Below are 18,138 nucleotides of genomic sequence, written 5' to 3'. Positions count from 1 at the left end.
GCATTGTTAGCTTTACACTTATTGTGTGCTATTTACTGCCTATGTCTTCTCAAGATGAGGATAAACGGGAGGCTGAGGCCCCTGTGCTGATTATATGCAAATCCTCTCTTGCGGGCTTGTCTTTTCAGGATTCTATACAGGATGGTTTGGGTACTAATTATTATAGATTTACTCACCAGTCCACATTACCAGCCCCGGTATATATGAGCCACCCTGGGTGTCCTCCTTATCCCAGGTTATGATGCAGCTAGTGAATCATTTATCAACTCCCATGCCTACCATGGGGTACCCACAGCTGTTAAAACCTACAATGTCTGTACCCCCTATGCAATCTCACTGTTGATTCGCATGTGGCACGCTTTGTTAGAAACTACACTGCCATTACGGTCTACATCCTCCCTTAAGGAAACCATGGATAGAAAGCTAGGAACTTGTCTAAGGTCAGTCTACTCGCTGTCTGGCGCTATCACTAGGCCAGCTATGGCTGCGGCCTGGCTATGGCTCGAATCCTTACCCTTCTCTGGAGACAGGCTGTTCGGCGAAGAATTGGACAAGATTGTGGCTACTGTGACAGCCTCTAAATCTGCCTTTGTGCCATCAGCAACTGCCTCTAAACCTAGGCTGTCCTTTTATCGGTCCATTCGCCTCCTGGGTAAGGCAAGAGGACAGTCTTTTCCCAGGCAGTCTAAGACCACCAAGCCGCGAGTCAAGCAGCCTTGGTCGGCCAGATGTCCAGCTTCTAAGCCTCACAACAAACTTTCTGCCTGATGGGGCGGGCCTCTTCCTGGGGTATCCCAGGGTGGGAGGCCGACTTCTTCAATATGCCAACTCTTGGCATCAAACAGCAGACCATTTCTCCTGGGTCAGAGAAATGGTCTCTCAGGGGTACACCCTCACTTTCTTGAGGCATCCTCCCCAGCTATTTTTTTGTACAGGTCCCCATCAGACGCTATCAAAGCCCTGGCCCTCCAGGAGGCCATGCACTCCCTGCTGCGTTCATGGGTGATAATACCGGTTCCTTCAGCTCAGAGAGGAATAAGTTTTTTTTTCCATTCTCTTTGATTCAGAAGCCGAGTGGGTCTCATCTACCTATTTACGATCAATTCTCCTGGCGATGGAGCCTGGGGATTTCATGGTTTCTCTGTGCATTCAGGATGCATACCTGCATGTACCTTTTGCTCCAATCCACCAGCGGTTCCTACGATTTGCTGTTATGCAGCAACATTACCAGTTTTGGCACTACCCTTTGACCTGTCAACAGACTCTCTTTACCAAAATAATGGCGGTTATGGCGGCTCACCTCAGGCGCCAGGGAGTCAGAATTCTGCCATACCTTGACGACCTCTTAATCTTGGCAGACTCAACGGCTGTGTTTCAATGTCATCTCCAGCTGACTGTGGACTGTCTGCAAATACACCGCTGGATCACCAATTGGAAAAAGTCCTCCCCATCTTTGACACATTGTATGATACATCTGGGGGCACTCCTGGATTCTCGAATACAGAGGATCTTTCTGCCAGCAGACAAGATTTTGATACTACACTTGCGTGTGCGCAGCTTGCTCCACAATTGGAGGGTATCCTTTCACTCAGCAATACAGGTCCTGGGGTCCATGGTGTCCACCTTCGATATGGTGGAATACGCCCAGTTCCACTTCAAGCCTCTGCAGCAACTGATTTTCTCCCTGTGGAACGGACAATATCATCTGATCTGGTCCCAGACGATCCTCCTCTCTCTGGAGTTCGGCTTTCCCTCTCGTGGTGGCTACAGACATCCCATCTGGACAAGTGTCGCCCCTTCTGAATTCCAGATTGGGAACTTCTCACGACAGATGCCAGCCTTTGTGGATGGGGTGCAGTAGTCTGTCATCATTCCTTTCAGGGACAGCGGACAACTCAGGAAAGTCGCCTGCCCATAATCATTTCTGGAGCTTCGAGCGGTGTACAGAGCACTCACTCAGGCACAGGATCTCCTCCACAGCAGGCAGGTTCAGATCCAGTCTGACAATGCAACTGCGGAAGCGTACCTCAAACATCAGGAAGTCGGGCAGCCATGTCGGAAGTGGCAAACATTCTGATCTGGGCCGGAGGTCATCTCCCAGCAGTCTCGGCAGTGTTTATTCCAGGAGTCCTCAACTGGGAAGCGGACGTCCTTATCCATCAGGACATACACGCCGGAGAATGGGCTTTCCACCCGGACGTCTTTCAACTCCTGGTGGACAAATGGGGCCTGCCAGACGTAGACCTCATGGCCTCACGTCACAACCACAAGGTCCCCAGGTAAGAGTCCAGGACCAGAGACCCCTCAGCCGCCTTCATGAACGCACTGGCAGCGAGGTGGGATTTAAATCTTGCATGCCTCTTTCCTCCGATCTCCCTCCTCCCGAGGGTGCTTCTAAAATTCAAGCAAGAAGGCGGCACTGTGACACTAATAGTCCCGGCCTGGCCCAGGCGACATTGGTTCACCGACCTACTTCCTTAGAGTTCAGGTTTCTGCTCTGTCAATCTGGTTCTAGTGAAGGATTGCTCCCCTGCCTGATGTTAAAATATTCTTTCAGGGTGTTCTCTGCATTCAAACCTCATTTTGTCCCTCCGGATTTGTCCATGGTTCTCCGGGCTACAGGCTCCTCCGTTAAAACATCTGGACTCAGTAGACCTCAAGTGGCTGACAGCGAAGATGCTCTTTCTCCTTGCTATCTCCTCTGCCTGCAGGGTATCTGAATTGGCAGCGCTTTCCTGTCGCTCCCCAATCTTGATCTTTCACCCGGACAAAGCTGTCTTCCGTACCAGTGCTGGGTACCTCTCTAAAGTGGTATCCCGGTTCCATTTGAATTCAGAGATTGTGGTTCCAGCCTTCCAGTCCTCGGATCTTTCTGCAGGTGAAGCCTCCTTGGATGTGAACTGGGAGCGCTAAAGTGTCAAAAAAGTAACGATGATTTAATATCTCAATGATAATGTTAACCAGATGACATATAACAATACAAAATAAAATGCCAAACAGTACAAAAAACAAAACTAGTAGCTGACAATACCCAAAGGGCAAACACATGAATACAGAACACTGTGGCCACAGGTGATCAACACATAAATAAATGCAATCTGACTGATTTGTAATAGTGGATATAAAAAATTAGCAGCAGCAGATGATTAGCAATAGAATGTTAGTCAATATGCACAGCCATGATGATCATAAGAATCGTACAATTCATATAATCCGAAATGATAGTTGTGAGATTTGATCCCTTTAATGGGCAGCAGCAGTGAGTTGGTAAAAAAATATATATATAATGGTGCTACAAAACAAAAGAGCTGGGTTTGGAACAAAGTAAAAATAAACAAATATAAAAAGATAAATGAGAATGTCAATGCAGCTAGAGTATCGCATATGTGAGCATATATGCTGTAATGTACCTGTGCTCCTAATGGAGACTGCTGAGTAAAGCTGTGATAACAGGTCACACTGCAAGACAGCGATCACAGTCCGGGTCCCTGTCTAGTGGCACGCCGCTGTGCATGGAGAGGTCTCTCCTAAGGTCGAAATGAAGCGGATGGCTCTGGCTGAACTTGTGCTTCCAAAGTCCCGTGCACACTATGAAACTGCCATTGATAGACGGTAAGGATACAAAGTCGGCTGGTCAATCAGCGCAATCTGCTGCAACTAACAAGTGCTATCAGAATACTGTGAACATTAAGATGCTGTTCCGATGATAGGCGGTGCGAATAAAAAGTCAGCTATTTTGAGAAGGTGTTGTCCTGGGTAACTATGGAGTAGGGGTATAGCACAAAACGCGTTTCTCGGCCCATATGCTCTGGCCGTTTCCTCAGGTAGACCTACCTTTGTTAACTCTGTCTTCTCTATGCCCACCCTGATGCACCTGGCCTCAATGGGTTTTTTCTCTCTTGATCACTGATTCCTTCATATTCCGGGAGAGTGTTCTTGAGAGCAATGTTCTTCCTTCTCCTTTTCCTGCTCCTGCCTTGGGCTTGTTTACAAAACTGTCTGCCTGTCGCTGGGGGCGGTGTATATGTGGAGGAGGACCGAGGCATCCTGGGAGCTAAAGCTTAACTGTTTGGTGTCTGGATCACTCCAACACCACACGCCCCATGGTATCTCTGTGGATCCTATGGACTTCGAAGAAATAGCGTTAACAAAGGTAAGTCTACCATAACTCTTAATTTCTGCCATGTACAGGTGTTTAATAGGGGTGTTTGTTCATACCTGCCCCATTACATAAAGAGGCTATATGATTGTCACCCACTCGTTTCCCTAGCCACCACTGTAGGCGTTTTCAGTGTTGGAGCACTCCCTTTTTTTCCATTTACTAAAAGCAGAGATGTATGTGATCTTATGGGTTGGGGAGAGTTTCTGTCAGATCATGGAAGCTAGTCCATGTTGGCTTGCACGAGTTCTGTATAGTGACCAGAAGAACTTGTGGACGTTGCCTATGTACTGGAACACTAGGCTGGTAGAAAGGTGTAGTGAATTGGTTGTTATATCTGCGCACTGAGCTGGTGATTCTAATGAGTAAGTGAGCTGCAGCACTAATACTTTGACCCTTCCTATATAAATGCAGATAAATAGATAAATGTGTGCTGTGTTTAGCTATTTGGATGTTGGGATGTAGTGGATTATTAAATGAGTGATCAATCCTGTTCATATGAGTTTGCATAAATGGGTATTACAGAAAAAATAAATCAACAGTAAAGAACACAAGCAGTATGCATATTTATGTTAAAATAATCAAGAATTTTACTAGTTAAAATAAAGGTATATGGTCGGTATGAAGATCCTAAAATACTATGAACAATAGTTTGTCAAAGAGTAACCTGTGTCAGTCCCTGTATATGTGTATAGCAGTGACGAGTGGTGAGGCCTGTCTCACCCTTTACTCACTGTAACTCTTCCCTCACTACACTAAGCTTCAGTGTCCATTGATTCTGCTGACTGAGCTCCGATGACTGAGCTCCGTGGTCCCAAGACTTCATTTTTATTTTATATTTTTTAATGTTTATTTTTCATTTTTTATTATCTTTATTTTATTAGATTTTTTTATTGGGTAATTCTTTGTACTTTACATTTCACAATGTATTGTCTGGTATTGTTTTATTATGCATTACATGTATATATACATCCACACGCCGTCTTTTTTTTTTTTTTTTTTTTGTAATAAAATATTTGTTTTTTCTCAATAATCGTAGCAGCCAAATTCCCATGTACTGTTTAGTGTTTTTGAAGTATTTTGCACATTCTTCTTTCCTTTGGCAAGCAGCTTTCACACACCATCAGGTCACTTAGGGAGCGCTAATATTCAAGAGTAACATTTCCTCTCATCTCTCATCTCCCTGCAGTCCCAGGGAGCTCTACAAAGCTGGTGAGTGTCAACTATAAAAATGATTACAATAAACAAAGAAGATATTTATAACTTAGAAATATCTTCTTTGTATTATCCTAATCTTATTTTTATCAAATCTCAGGAGTATGACAGGGAAAGCTCTACCTCCTCCTCAACGATAAATTGTTCATATCGTTCATTTTGATGCAGCGAATGATCAACGAACGACTAAAGATACACATTCCCGCATGGACGATAACGATATTTATGGTCATCCATACATGCAGGCCAACTTGGACGATTTCAACACGATTTACATGATAAGAGATGACTTCAGTGAAATATCTATCATAGATATCTATCAGTGTGTACAACCAAAATAGTTTGCCCTGCACTACAGAAAGTTGAAAGGAAATCCATCAGCGAAATCGTTGGTTGTGCAGGCTGTACCGTGTGTATGCACCATTAGAGTAATCTAAGATGTCTGTGTCTGAGTGATCAGTGTAAACCTCCAACGCGTTTCAGCCTCTTACAGGTTTTCCTCTGGGAGTGCTGTTTGTGTCCATGTATTGAAATAGGTCTCGTATAGAACTGTGGTCACCATCTGATAGGTCCAAAGTTGGTTGTGGTGATTTGATTAGCTGCTTAATGCTGCAGTCCTGATTGGTTCTAAAAGTTGTCACTCACAACGTGGATGTTAATTTATTTGGTCCATGTTCACTGTACTGCTGCATTTCGATACTATGCAATAATGTAACATGATGATGCATAGTAATATTGATCTTAAAGAAGAAGTCCATAGTGAGCAATATTAATTGTACATGTGGAATTGTTAGTCTTATTGATGCTTAAAAAGGCTATTAGGATAAGCTGATATCCCTGCATTGAGTATTGTCAAATGACTATGTAAGCTACATATGCAGTTCAGTTGTATGTAGAATGGGAGTTAGTGTTCATATAGACATATCTACCCTCACATACACATGCATGTACATGATTCATTTGATATGTATCACTTAATACAGGGTTTGACACTCATTTCTTTCAGAGCTACCAACAGTTTTACTGTGGTTATGAAGTGGGGCTGTTATCTATTTATAGAGTAGACAGCCCTCTTATGTTACAGGCCCCCATACACGGTGCGATGGCACCGTGCGAGGCGTCAGGGGATCCGTTGTCTGACATATAGGGCGGTCCGCACACACAATGTGATCGGGTGGCCGCCCGCCCTATATGCTGGCTCCCCCCTCTCTCACCCGCATAGCAATCCATGGGATCGCACATCGCAACCCCTGATCTTATGGTTCTGCAGAAAGATCAGGGAGTGCGAAGTATGACTACACGGTAGCGCGCTCGGCCCGACATCAGAGCCATACTCGGTGCGATATAGCAGGCAAATCGCACCAATCAGTCGGATCGCCTGCTTTATCGCCTCGCCCCGTGTATGGGGGCCTGAAAGGCAGCCAGGCTATCCTTGATCAGTCATGTTTATGCAGTACCACCTGTGGCCTATGTGGCAGCTTTGGCATGTAATGGATTTGTATGTTTTTGGGTTCTTTGAGAAATAATAGCATTAATATAACACTGCAGAATAGGTTACCAGTTCATTTACAACAATATCTGCGGTACTGACACATGTTCTGTTGAACCATTCTAACCAGGTGTCACAAAATTACTACCTATTTATCCAGGAGACCTTTGACCGTTCATCATTGCTTTGGTATGATTAATTGTACTGAGGATGATGACAAATTACTCTATCATCTACATTTGATTTACAGTTTGTTCTATGTGCATATGAGGATTGCATATACTCAGATCGCTGGTTTGTTTTATTGTTTTACAGGACCACTTGTTATTGCCAGCCACTAACAGGAATAAGACCAGCAGACCGAAGATGTCCATTATTTTGCCATCTACAAATGTAAATGGTATGTAAGCTAACACGAAGTGTAACACTGCAAAGGACATTACTGCAAAACAGAGTTTATATGTAGATCGAGATGACTGAGAACCAGTTCAGATATGTCCCCTTATAGTCCGAACACCATTGCTAAGCATTTATATTGACTGCTTTACCCCTCATAGCCAGTATCATACATTGCCCCCTGTATCTCTCTCCCCCTGCCTTATTCATCAGTATACCTTGGTGTTACTAATGAGCAAGGAAAACCACAAAGCCTGATGATGAGGTGAACACATATCAACTAGGTGTAATCTCCCACAGTGTGAGTATGGAAATATAAATAATTTCCTGTATACATGAAGTAATAGTACAAACAGTTTGTCAATAGTGTTCATCAAGGGGAAAAAGCCAAAGCAATAAAATCCCGCAGTAGCCAATATCACATAATCTATAAGATGAAAAGCTCTGTCATTATAAGTCCATAGTGGGAAAAACAAGTGTTGTACATTATTGAAAAATATTCGTTAATTATAATTAAAAAAAAAAAATATTGGTCAAAAATGAATATGTAAAATCCATATTATAGAACAATTCAAGACCTGATCATGTAAATTAGATGGTATGGCTTTCCACTGATGGAGATAAACAGTATGCTATACAGAAAGCCTCCATGACAAAAAAAAAATGCTTCATGGTCAAATCTCTTCACCAAGTCACCTGTCTGCCAAGGGTTTTGGCATACCAAGACGTTCTCCTCAGTCAGAGCATCCAGTTGTCCCGTCCTGATGATGCCTTGGTCTGCCGTGTACAGGGGACAGGAAGTATACTGTGTAGTGTTTGGTGGTGATTTCTGTCTCACTACAGTAATCAGGCAATTCTGCGCTTAAACAGTGAATGAATGACTAACCAGTGAATAAAGAGCAGTTCATGCTCTAACATTTCTTACTGATGTTTCCTCACACAATGTTGCTGCCTTAACGCCAAACAGCCCCTGTAGGCACACCAGGTCCCATGGGACTCTGCTTGTGCCGAGCGTCTTTTTGTGTCTTTTTCGCAATAAGAGACACCAGGAGACTGCACTGATTAATTTAATATGCTACACTTGTATATCTATGTGCATCTGAGTCTGAATCTGGATATGAAGTGCTACGATGCAGCGTCCGTGGCTTAATTCCAAGCCAAGTTTCGCTGTGCTTCATTTACAGACTTGGCCTGATTCAGAGATGGACGGATTTACACAGCCGCTGTGCACATCTGTCCATCTCACATGTAAATGCAGAAGGCTCTGTCAGATACCTCCTGGCTGCATTTGCAATCCCAGCACTGCGACCACCCCGACTATCGCGAGCGACGGTTGCTTGTTTGGTCAAGCTGCGGGAGCCTGACCAGCCACGCCGCCCAAACTCTGAAGCATTATGTCAAACATGCTGCATACACAGAACGGGTCCTGCGCAGGCGCTGACCCTTCAGCATCGGAGAGGTGCGTTCATCCTCGGATGAACATACAACTCTGAATCAGGCCCTCAGTCACACACAGTTGGTAACCATTTTGATGAATTAGGGATAGGTCCACCCAGGAAAATTCCCCTGCCGCCGGGCATTGTGATGTGGCCAATATGTCGCGCTCGCTGACGTTTCTTTATAAAATTTTAGTGCAGTGTTGCTTAGCTTTGGTTAACCAACATGTCAGTTAGCATTACTGCCTTACACACTGAGATCTTGGGTTTAATTCCCACCATGGGTGTGGAGTTTATACGTTCTCCATATGCTTGTGTGGGTTTCCTCCCACACTCCAAAAAACATGCTGGTAGGTTAATTGACTATGGGGGAGATGTATTATAGCAGCACTTAACATGCCGCTATAACGCTTCTTGCTTCGCCTCTTTACCAAGGCGAATCAGGAAGCACTAACGATGAGATGTATCTCATCGGCCGGAGCAGGGGAGTAATAACTCCACCCTCCGGCGATCCCCGCTAGAGACCACAGTGCATCAGCCTAGTCGATAGCGACAGCTGCAGCGGGCGGAACGGTCAGGCGAACTGTCCGTTCATACATTGCCCAGGCTATCTTGTAGATAGCAGCGCCGATAATGACAGAGGCGCATAGAGCTCCCCTATGGATTGTAGGCTCCACTGGGGCAGGGACTGATGTGAATGGCATATATTCTTTGTACAGCATTGCAGAATGTGTGTGCTATATAAATAACCGATCATGTAATATAAAGAGCAAAATTATGGTAGTTCTGAATGTATACGAGAACCATGGTAATTGAGTGAGGTATATTTTTTGGCATATGTCTAATATCACATTGCTGCTATAAGAACAGGTATAGGTTGTGGTAAAAAGGCATACTGTGGGGGAGATGCAATTAGCCGCAAGGTTCTATCTTAGTCTTATGTGCTATAATATACTGCAGGTTATCTGGTTATCTGTGAAGGAACATTTAACATTGGATCACCTATGTTTGTTACTGTACTGCAGAACTGTTTTTACGTTATGTAATAGTAAAGGATTGTGTATAATTACATTTGACTCTGCATATTCATCACATGTACATCACAGATGTAATTCAATTTCACCCATTTGTCTAGTAGGGCAATATACTATTTCTACAGATCATAATCATTGGCGGAGCGCAGCACCAAATAAATTACATAGTTCTGATATAGGCAGGGCCGGATTTCCTGCTAGGCATCCTAGGCGCTCGCCTAGGGCCCGGCGGGACCCAAGGGGCCCGTGGATGGGCCCCTTTGCCCGAAGAAATTACATTATCACAGCGCTCCCAGAGGAGCGCTGCGCGAGTACCATGTGACATCATGACGTCACACGGTCCCGCCTCCACTCCCAGATAGCCTCCGAGCAGACTGTATCACTGTGGTACAGCTGCCTGCACAGGCGCGCCGACAACGACGCTGCGAGACCTGTCCCCCGCTGCCAGTCTTCTGCTGCCGCTGTTGGAGCCACCAGGACCAGGAAAGTCTAAGTGGGGGGCTGTGATGGAGGGGGCTATGAGGAGGGGCTGTGATGGAGGGGTCTATGAGGAGAGGCTGTGATATAGGGCATATGAGGAGCTGTGATGGAGGGGGTTATGAGGAGAGGCTGTGATGGAGGTGACTGTGATGAGGGGGATATGGGGGCTGTGATAAGGGGAGTGAGGGAGTGCTGTGATGACTGGGGCTGCGGTGAGGGGTGCTGTCATGAGTGGGGCTGCGGTGAGGGGTGCTGTGATGAGGGGTGCTGGGATGTGAGGGACTCCATGGGGGGGGGAATGAGTGAGCTAGGATGAAGGTCCGCTGTGAAGAGGGGATATGAGGAGCTGTGTTGGAGGTGACTGTAATGAGCAGGGCCGTATTAAGGGGGGGGCGACAGGGGTGGTCGTCCCTGGGCCCCCACTAGCAGCGGTGCGCTATCTGCGCCCGCCGCTAGTGTCCCCTCCGCTAGTGTAGTGTAGACCGTACAGTGAGCGCGGTCACACTACAAAGTGACATACACACAGCCGCCGGCGGCAGCTGTGTGTATGTTACAGCAGCCAATGAGAGTCACACAGACTATCATTGGCTGCTTCGTCAACGGAGGGAGCTCACTGGAGCTCACTCATGAGCTCCGACTTCCGGCTCCCCCCGCAGCGAGTGATAATGGGAGAGACGTCATGACGCTGATGTCTCTCCCATAGTGCAGTGGAAGAGCCGCTGCTCGGAGGCGGACGGCGGCGGTCGCGTCAGGTAAGTTGTGATTTTTTTTTTTATGTGTGCATGTGCTAAAGGAGGGGGGGGGGGCGCTACAGGGGGCACTGCATAGGGGTTACACTATAGGGGTAACTATAGGGGGTCGCTATAGGGGGCACTGGGGGGGGGGGGGGCGTTTTCTAGGGTCAATGCATAGTGGGTACAACTACTGGCCCCACTGTATAGGGGTGGACTACTACTGGGGACAATGCATAGGGGTGGCTACTACTGGGGGCTATAGGGGGGCTACTACTGTAGGTAATAGGGGTGAACCACTACTGTGTCTGATGGCACTATATAAGGGGCACTATATAAGGGAACCACTACTGGGGGCATTAAATAAGGGGCACTGCATAGGGGGACCATTACTACAGTGGGCACTGCATAGGGGGGACCATTACTGGGGGCACTACTGGGGGCATTATATAAGGAGCATTACTACAGTGGGCACTGCATAGGGGGGACCATTACTGGGGGCACTGCTACTGGGGACATTGCATAAGGGGCCCCCACAAGTTTGTTGCCCAGGGGCCCCCACAGACCTTAATCCGGCCATGGTAATGAGGGGGATTGAGAGGGGCTGTGATGAGGGTAGTTTGAGGGAGTGGGGCCCCAAATTGGTGTCCCCATGAGGTCTAAATCCGGCTCTGGATATAGGCAAGGTCACCTAACAGTGCGGAGCTCGCCTACGCATTAGTACCATCAGCTCAGTGAGCAGGCCTGTTCTACTATATCTATGAAGGAAACCATGCTCGTTTTTGCTCACAACCTGTAGAGGTGTGAGTAAAAACAAGCAAGAATTTACCTCTCATAACTACAAGTGATGTGCACAGCCGCAATATGGAACCTTGTGCTTAATTAAATCCCCACCAAGATGTCAAGAGATAGTCTATAAGAGGTTCTTTACCCATGTTCCCTATCCTCCAGCTGAATTAAGTTTCATAATCCCTGTAATGGCATTATTTTTTTATTTTTTTTTTATACATATCCAGCCATTGGAAACTGTATGTATCAAACAATTTGCAGACACAATACACAGCCATGTGCTCCCAACCTGCATAGATACAAACTGACAGCTGTGCAGACCTGAGTCTCCATACATATTTCCAGCCTGATTGCCTGATACACTGTAATAGGCTATCATTATAGTGCAAAGTTCCACTAGGAATACAGACAAAGAATACTCTTAAAATTTGTGGTACGAAAATGGAAGCAAAAATAACAGAACCCCATGTTTTTCAGCAATCATGACGTGATAAAATTTTACGTTTGGGATGCATTCATTTAAATGCGAATAATGTTTTTATTTATTAATATACTTAAAGAAATGTTACACTGTTTTTGTTCCATTTTGTAAGGTACATGGCCTTTTTGGCAGCAAATAAATGCCTTCTTTTTTTAGCATTACAGAGTGGAAAATAAATTTAAAGTACCCCTAGGTATAAGGCTTGCACCCTTATCAGGCAAAGCTAGGCATGTGCCTAGGGTGCCAATATTTAGGGGTCATCTGAAATACTCTGTAAAGTGACAGAATATCACTCAACCAGTGTTTTGTGGCACACATACTGTAGCATCGAACACTAACATGACCTAGAGGTGAAGTGATTTGGCAGCTGCTCCTCAGTGTCCATGTTAAGGGAGAGTGATGCTTGTCTATGAAGCCACAGCCAAGTGCCGCTCTTCCAGTCTGCGGAGCAGTGGATGCCACATCCTTCCCTCTAAAGTAAGAAGTGGAGAGACACCGTCTAAGGTCCCCCGGGTCTTGTGCAACTTTTTAAATCAACCTCAACTTTAATTATGTAGTCCAGCAATGCATATCCGTAATAGATGATCTGACATTGTTTTAGGGCCAGAACAAAATGACAGAATTTGGTATTAAACTTCATCTTCCCCTCCCAAGTAATGCCACATCTGCACACAGATAAGTGCAAAGTACCTTTATAAACATGTTTTGGGTAATCAATGGGGTGAATAGAGCTGTTGGTGAGCAGAAGGAAACTGAGGATGGAGAATTATTGATGGAATATTTCAAGGGATTTAGGCATAATTGCTTACTCCCCCGAGTTCAGGAGCCTTACGAAGTTTGGGGAGTTCTCCTTTAAGAACAGGCCACCCTCCCCATCCCACCAACTTTCCTAGAGATGGAGAAGAGGCTTGATGATCCCTGCACTTGTGTCTTCGACGTTCTCAACAATATGTTGGCAAGTATGACTGACTAGTTTAGGCTATTAGAGTATATGGTTGATTTTATTGATTGTCTTGTGTGTTGTCCTTAAAGAGCACACATAATAAATCTATTTTCCATTTGAGAATACTAAACAGAGATGTTGAAAAAATTGATCAGTATATATTAATAACAGATTTTGAAGGATTTTTTTTCCAACACTATCTAAATACCTTCCAACCGTTCTGATATCTGGAACTGTTCCGTCCTACTATGGTCAGCACATCTATACCTGATTTGCTTGTGGTATATACTACTTGTCCGAAAGTCGATGTCGACTAAACGGATAATCATCATCATATACTGCTTACAGTGCGTGCACAATAAAATGGTGTTTGTGTGTGAAAAGCGCCAAGAAGGGGCCTGACCTCACTCACTAGAATACAGCCCCAGCATGCTGCATTATCCCAATTCCAATATCAACAATGTTGGGAGGTATACTTCTTGCCAGTTTTACAGTCCAACAATATATGTTTAATAAAGCCAATGAGTCTCTGCAGGTTTTTTAAGTTTGTAAAGGCGCTCCGTGATTTTCAGTTTTTTTTTAATAGTTTTTTCTGGTTTAGTTTCTAGTTATTTTTCCAAGGCAGTGTTAATGTACAAAACCTAATTAATCAAACATTTTGGTGAGATAATATAGCTAGAGTAATAACTGGAACGGAGAGCATAATCTGATTTGACATCATATTGTTAGTGGTATGCCATTTATAGACTTTTAAATAGATTATGCCCAAGGACAAAATATGTAGGATTCTCGATGTTCATTTCCAGTAAGAACATTCTTCCATTTGATTATGTTGTGTAAATGAAATGGGAAAAGCCTATTACTTTAGTGTTTGTTTGGCAGCCCTGCGTTACACATGTAAACAATCCTATTGCACTAAGTCCAAACGTAAGTCCCTTCAGCAATTCTTGTTCCTTTCAAAGTGTTCTATGAATCCCTACAATTTAACTACTGGATTTCTTTTCCATTCATTATAACATTCTATGAAACTTAAACAAAAGCCTTGTCCTCACTAGAATGCAATTGTTTTGCATGCAATTGGGAAAGAATGACAATGTATCGCAGTGTTTTATATTTCCATCTTTAGGTGGTGTTTGGAACACCCTATCATGCGCAAGCTGCAATAATTCTTTTCTTTTGGCAGGTAATTCATATAAGATGTGATTTATTGATCATCCTTTGTAATAACATAGTATGAGCTCGTTAATCAGGTAATCTAGCAGCTCCTACTATATAGTAACATTTTCTAGCCAGTGTGCCTCATGTAAAGCCATGATCTCCTATTAGTTAGACACACAGGATTGTCAGCGTGGTCAGCAGCTGGTCTTGCCGAACAGAGGATCCACGATGGATCATACATTACAAGGAGGGCTGGCGGGATTCCACTCATGGGAGAAGAAGCAGCTTGGAGCACAGTGAGGCAGCTAAACAGGTGGAACTGAGGTTAAGAAAGCCAGCAGCAAAAGATTAAACAGCCGAACCACCGCAGCTCTGGCGAGATGGGGCCGTGAGAGGGGTGAATTGCCATGCCATTGCTGGCGTTTTAATGCCATTGTAAGGGCAATTCACACCTAGTTGTTGTCTGCTCTGCGCTGTTCCCACCCTGTTTGTGCCCCACTGCCATGCTGCCCATCTTATATCCCCCTATATGTGGGACTTGCCTGCTGCCGGTTGTTTGGAGTGTGTGTCAGCTTGGTGGAAACGTATAACATGATGTCCTGTTCCCGGTAGTCAGTGTATATATAGAGTGGATCTGCTAGGAAAAAGCAAGAGACCTGTCACTTTCCATTTCAGGCATAGATAGAATATATTGAAAGAATATGGACACCATGTAAAGCAGAAATAACAAGCATTTTTTAAACCTTTGCAAAACAGGGCACATAATAAGAGCTTGACACTTATGTTCACACCCACAGTATATCATAAGTGTGCCACCCCCCTATTCATACCTATATTGTGACCCAGGCTATTTAGTCACACTTAGTGCTGAGCTGCATACTTGCTGAAGCCTCTGGCCAGCCTTTCAGAACAAGATCCCCATTGTGTTTCCTGCAGAGCTGTATCCAGTGTTGTCCATCACTACGTACAAAGATATCTGAGCACGGCTGCTCTTATCCACAGCCAGGACCTTCGAGAAAATATTCCCTTTTAAATTTGTTAATCCACCTCACAAATAGTAATTTGTCTCTGTCAACAGTCCCCTAAATCACATCTTCCTTCCTCAAAAGAAAACATTTCCAAGCTCATATGCGAACAGCTCAACCCCATCTAATTATAAATAACATCCAACAGCAAGTAACCTCACATAAACTCTCCATTTCTCTGCTAAATCATGTCACATGCATGCATACCCTAACCTAAACCTTACCGAACAAGTTCTACATGCATGTTACCAGGACAATTTTTCTGGAAAAAAAAAATATGTTCAGAAACTGAGAGTGGAGCTACTGGGGGTTGAGCTATAGAAAAACAATTATATATTATCAGGGGTGTATGGGTCTGATTGCCCCTGGCAAAGTAATGGACTGGCGTCCCCCTCCCTCCATATTTTAGAAATAATTACATTCTGTCTCCTAGCCTTCCCTCTTCTGTGTCCCCAGCCATCCCTCTTCTTTCTCACCAGCCATCCCTCTTCTTTCTCCCCAGCCTTCCCTCTTCTGTGTCCCCAGCCATCCCTCTTCTTTCTCCCCAGCCATCCCTCTTCTTTCTCCCCAGCCATCCCTCTTCTTTCTCCCCAGCCATCCCTCTTCTTTCTCCCCAGCCATCCCTCTTCTTTCTCCCCAGCCATCCCTCTTCTGTGTCCCCAGCCATCCCTCTTCTGTGTCCCCAGCCATCCCTCTTCTTTCTCACCAGCCATCCCTCTTCTTTCTCCCCAGCCATCCCTCTTCTTTCTCCCCAGCCATCCCTCTTCTTTCTCCCCAGCCATCCCTCTTCTTTCTCCCCAGCCATCCCTCTTCTTTCTCCCCAGCCATCCCTCTTCTTTCTCCCCAGCCATCCCTCTTCTTTCTCCCCAGCCATCCCTCTTCTTTCTCCCCAGCCATCCCTCTTCTTTCTCCCCAGCCATCCCTCTTGTATCCCCAGCCATCCCTCTTCCAGTCTCCAAATTATAAAGCAAATGAAAATCAAAGTCAGGAATGCGAGCTCTTTAATAGATTCTGTAGCGCTCCCTCAGTGAGTGACACCTGTGGATTTCAGAAGCAGAATAAAGCACTCTGGCAGTGCTCGTAACCAATTATAATGCATACATAAGAGGCTCTAGAGCACATCTATGCAGGACGTCCCAAACACTCTATAACACCGGTGCTTGTCAGCACTACCACAACACCTGGGAGAAGACTGCAATAAGTAAGTGGGAATAGCAGAAAGATATTTACCAGGAGGCAGCAAGCCACAGCCAGCAGCAGCAGGGTGCCAGTCTCCATGCCTGTATCTGGGCTGTGACTGGGACAGTAGTGAGTGAGGAAGCTGCTGTCACCTCCAGCGCTCGCACCGCAGCAGCAATCTCTGCTTCCACACACACCGGCCCCGCTTACATCTTCCCAGCCAGGGGGCGTGTGCTGGGGGCTGAATGGGATCTCTCTGTGAGCCGGCAGCCAGCCAATCAGGCTCCCTCTAATCAGACATTCAGAATAACAAAGACGGGGCACTGATGAGTGAAAGGCGGATGATGAGTAATAAGGCACGCCATGCTAGCCTCCAGCGCTTATAATGCCTCACTCCCTGGGCAGTGAAGGACCTCTGTATGTAATCACAGTCTGATTCTACCCCTTGGCCGCAGGTGGCAACGCCGGTTGGCGCCCTCCTCGGCTGGCGCCCCTGGCGGGTACCTTCCTGGCCAATGGGTAGATATGCCCCTGAATATTATACATATATATTATATATGTGTGTGTGTGTATATATATATATATATATATATATATATATATATATATTGTGACACAGTTAGGTTAGGGGGTCCCTCTCCTGGGTAGAGGACTCCTTCCTTACACACACACACACAGCAGCAGGGAAGCAGCACACCAGTCTGGATGCAAGTACAAGCTGGTCGGCGCCAGTCTTTATTGTACAATGTCAGAAATAACACAAAGAAAACATAAACGTAAATCCTAGCCCTGTCGGGGCACTAGCTTCACAGGTAGTTCCCTCACTACCAGAACCTGGCAGGGCCTAATGCCCTCGCCAGCAACAAAGCACAGCACAGTACTCACAGATAGGTTTTCCAAGTGTCTCTGAGCAAACTCCCTGTCTGCTCTCCCAGGTGAGACAATCAGCCCTCAACACACTAGGCTTATATTGGCCACTCTCAGGTGGGAACCCAATCAAGCCTGTTACCAGGCTGTGAGAACCAAAACCTGGAGTGGCCGTGGGTGGAGCCCTCCCTCTCCTCTCACCCACAACCCCCAGGTCCCAAACCGGCTTTTCAAAAAACCGAAACTCAAGCCTGCTACAGTGCAGACTTTCTCCTGGGGGTTTAGAACACATAAGACAGGAATCTGGGACCAATGTACCTGCCACAGACCACTTTACCAGTGATCCTATCACATATCCCCCCCCCTTTGTTTCGACCTGTGGGCCGGAACAACTGAAGCCCCCAAACAATGAACGCATGACAACGCGTCTGCATTGGCCAGCTGGATTCCTGGCCTGTGTTCCACTGAAAATGTAAAAGTTTGTAACGCCAAGAACCATCTCGTAATTCTCGCATTACTGTCCTTATTTTCAGACATCCACTTCAGAGGGGCATGGTCAGTGATCAATTTGAACTTTCTTCCGACCAAGTAGTACCTGAGAGCCTCTAACGCCCACTTTATCGCCAACGCCTCCTTCTCCACTGTGGCATAGTTTCTCTCATGTACATTCAACTTTCTGCTAAGATAGAAAATAGGGTGTTCCTCACCCTCCTTGTTCTGGGACAGGACCGCTCCTATACCTACTTCTGATGCATC

At 45.5% G+C, this 18,138-nt stretch overlaps 1 protein-coding gene across 1 annotated transcript in view; it reads left to right on the top strand.

Moving 5' to 3' along the window:
- The window catches only part of LOC148474133 (cyclic AMP-dependent transcription factor ATF-6 alpha-like), an 86,091-nt gene that overhangs the window by 22,250 nt on the left and 45,703 nt on the right, over positions 1-18,138 (top strand). The window contains exon 5 of the mRNA XM_088459050.1: positions 7,179-7,263. Within this exon, the coding sequence (XP_088315176.1) occupies positions 7,179-7,263 (85 nt within the window). The remainder of the gene's footprint in view (positions 1-7,178; positions 7,264-18,138) is intronic.

This window comes from Taudactylus pleione, unplaced genomic scaffold, assembly GCF_031769625.1.
Source record: "Taudactylus pleione unplaced genomic scaffold, aTauple2 ptg000889l, whole genome shotgun sequence".
Lineage (NCBI taxonomy): Eukaryota > Metazoa > Chordata > Amphibia > Anura > Myobatrachidae > Taudactylus > Taudactylus pleione.
This window is presented reverse-complemented; position numbering and strand designations above follow the sequence as displayed.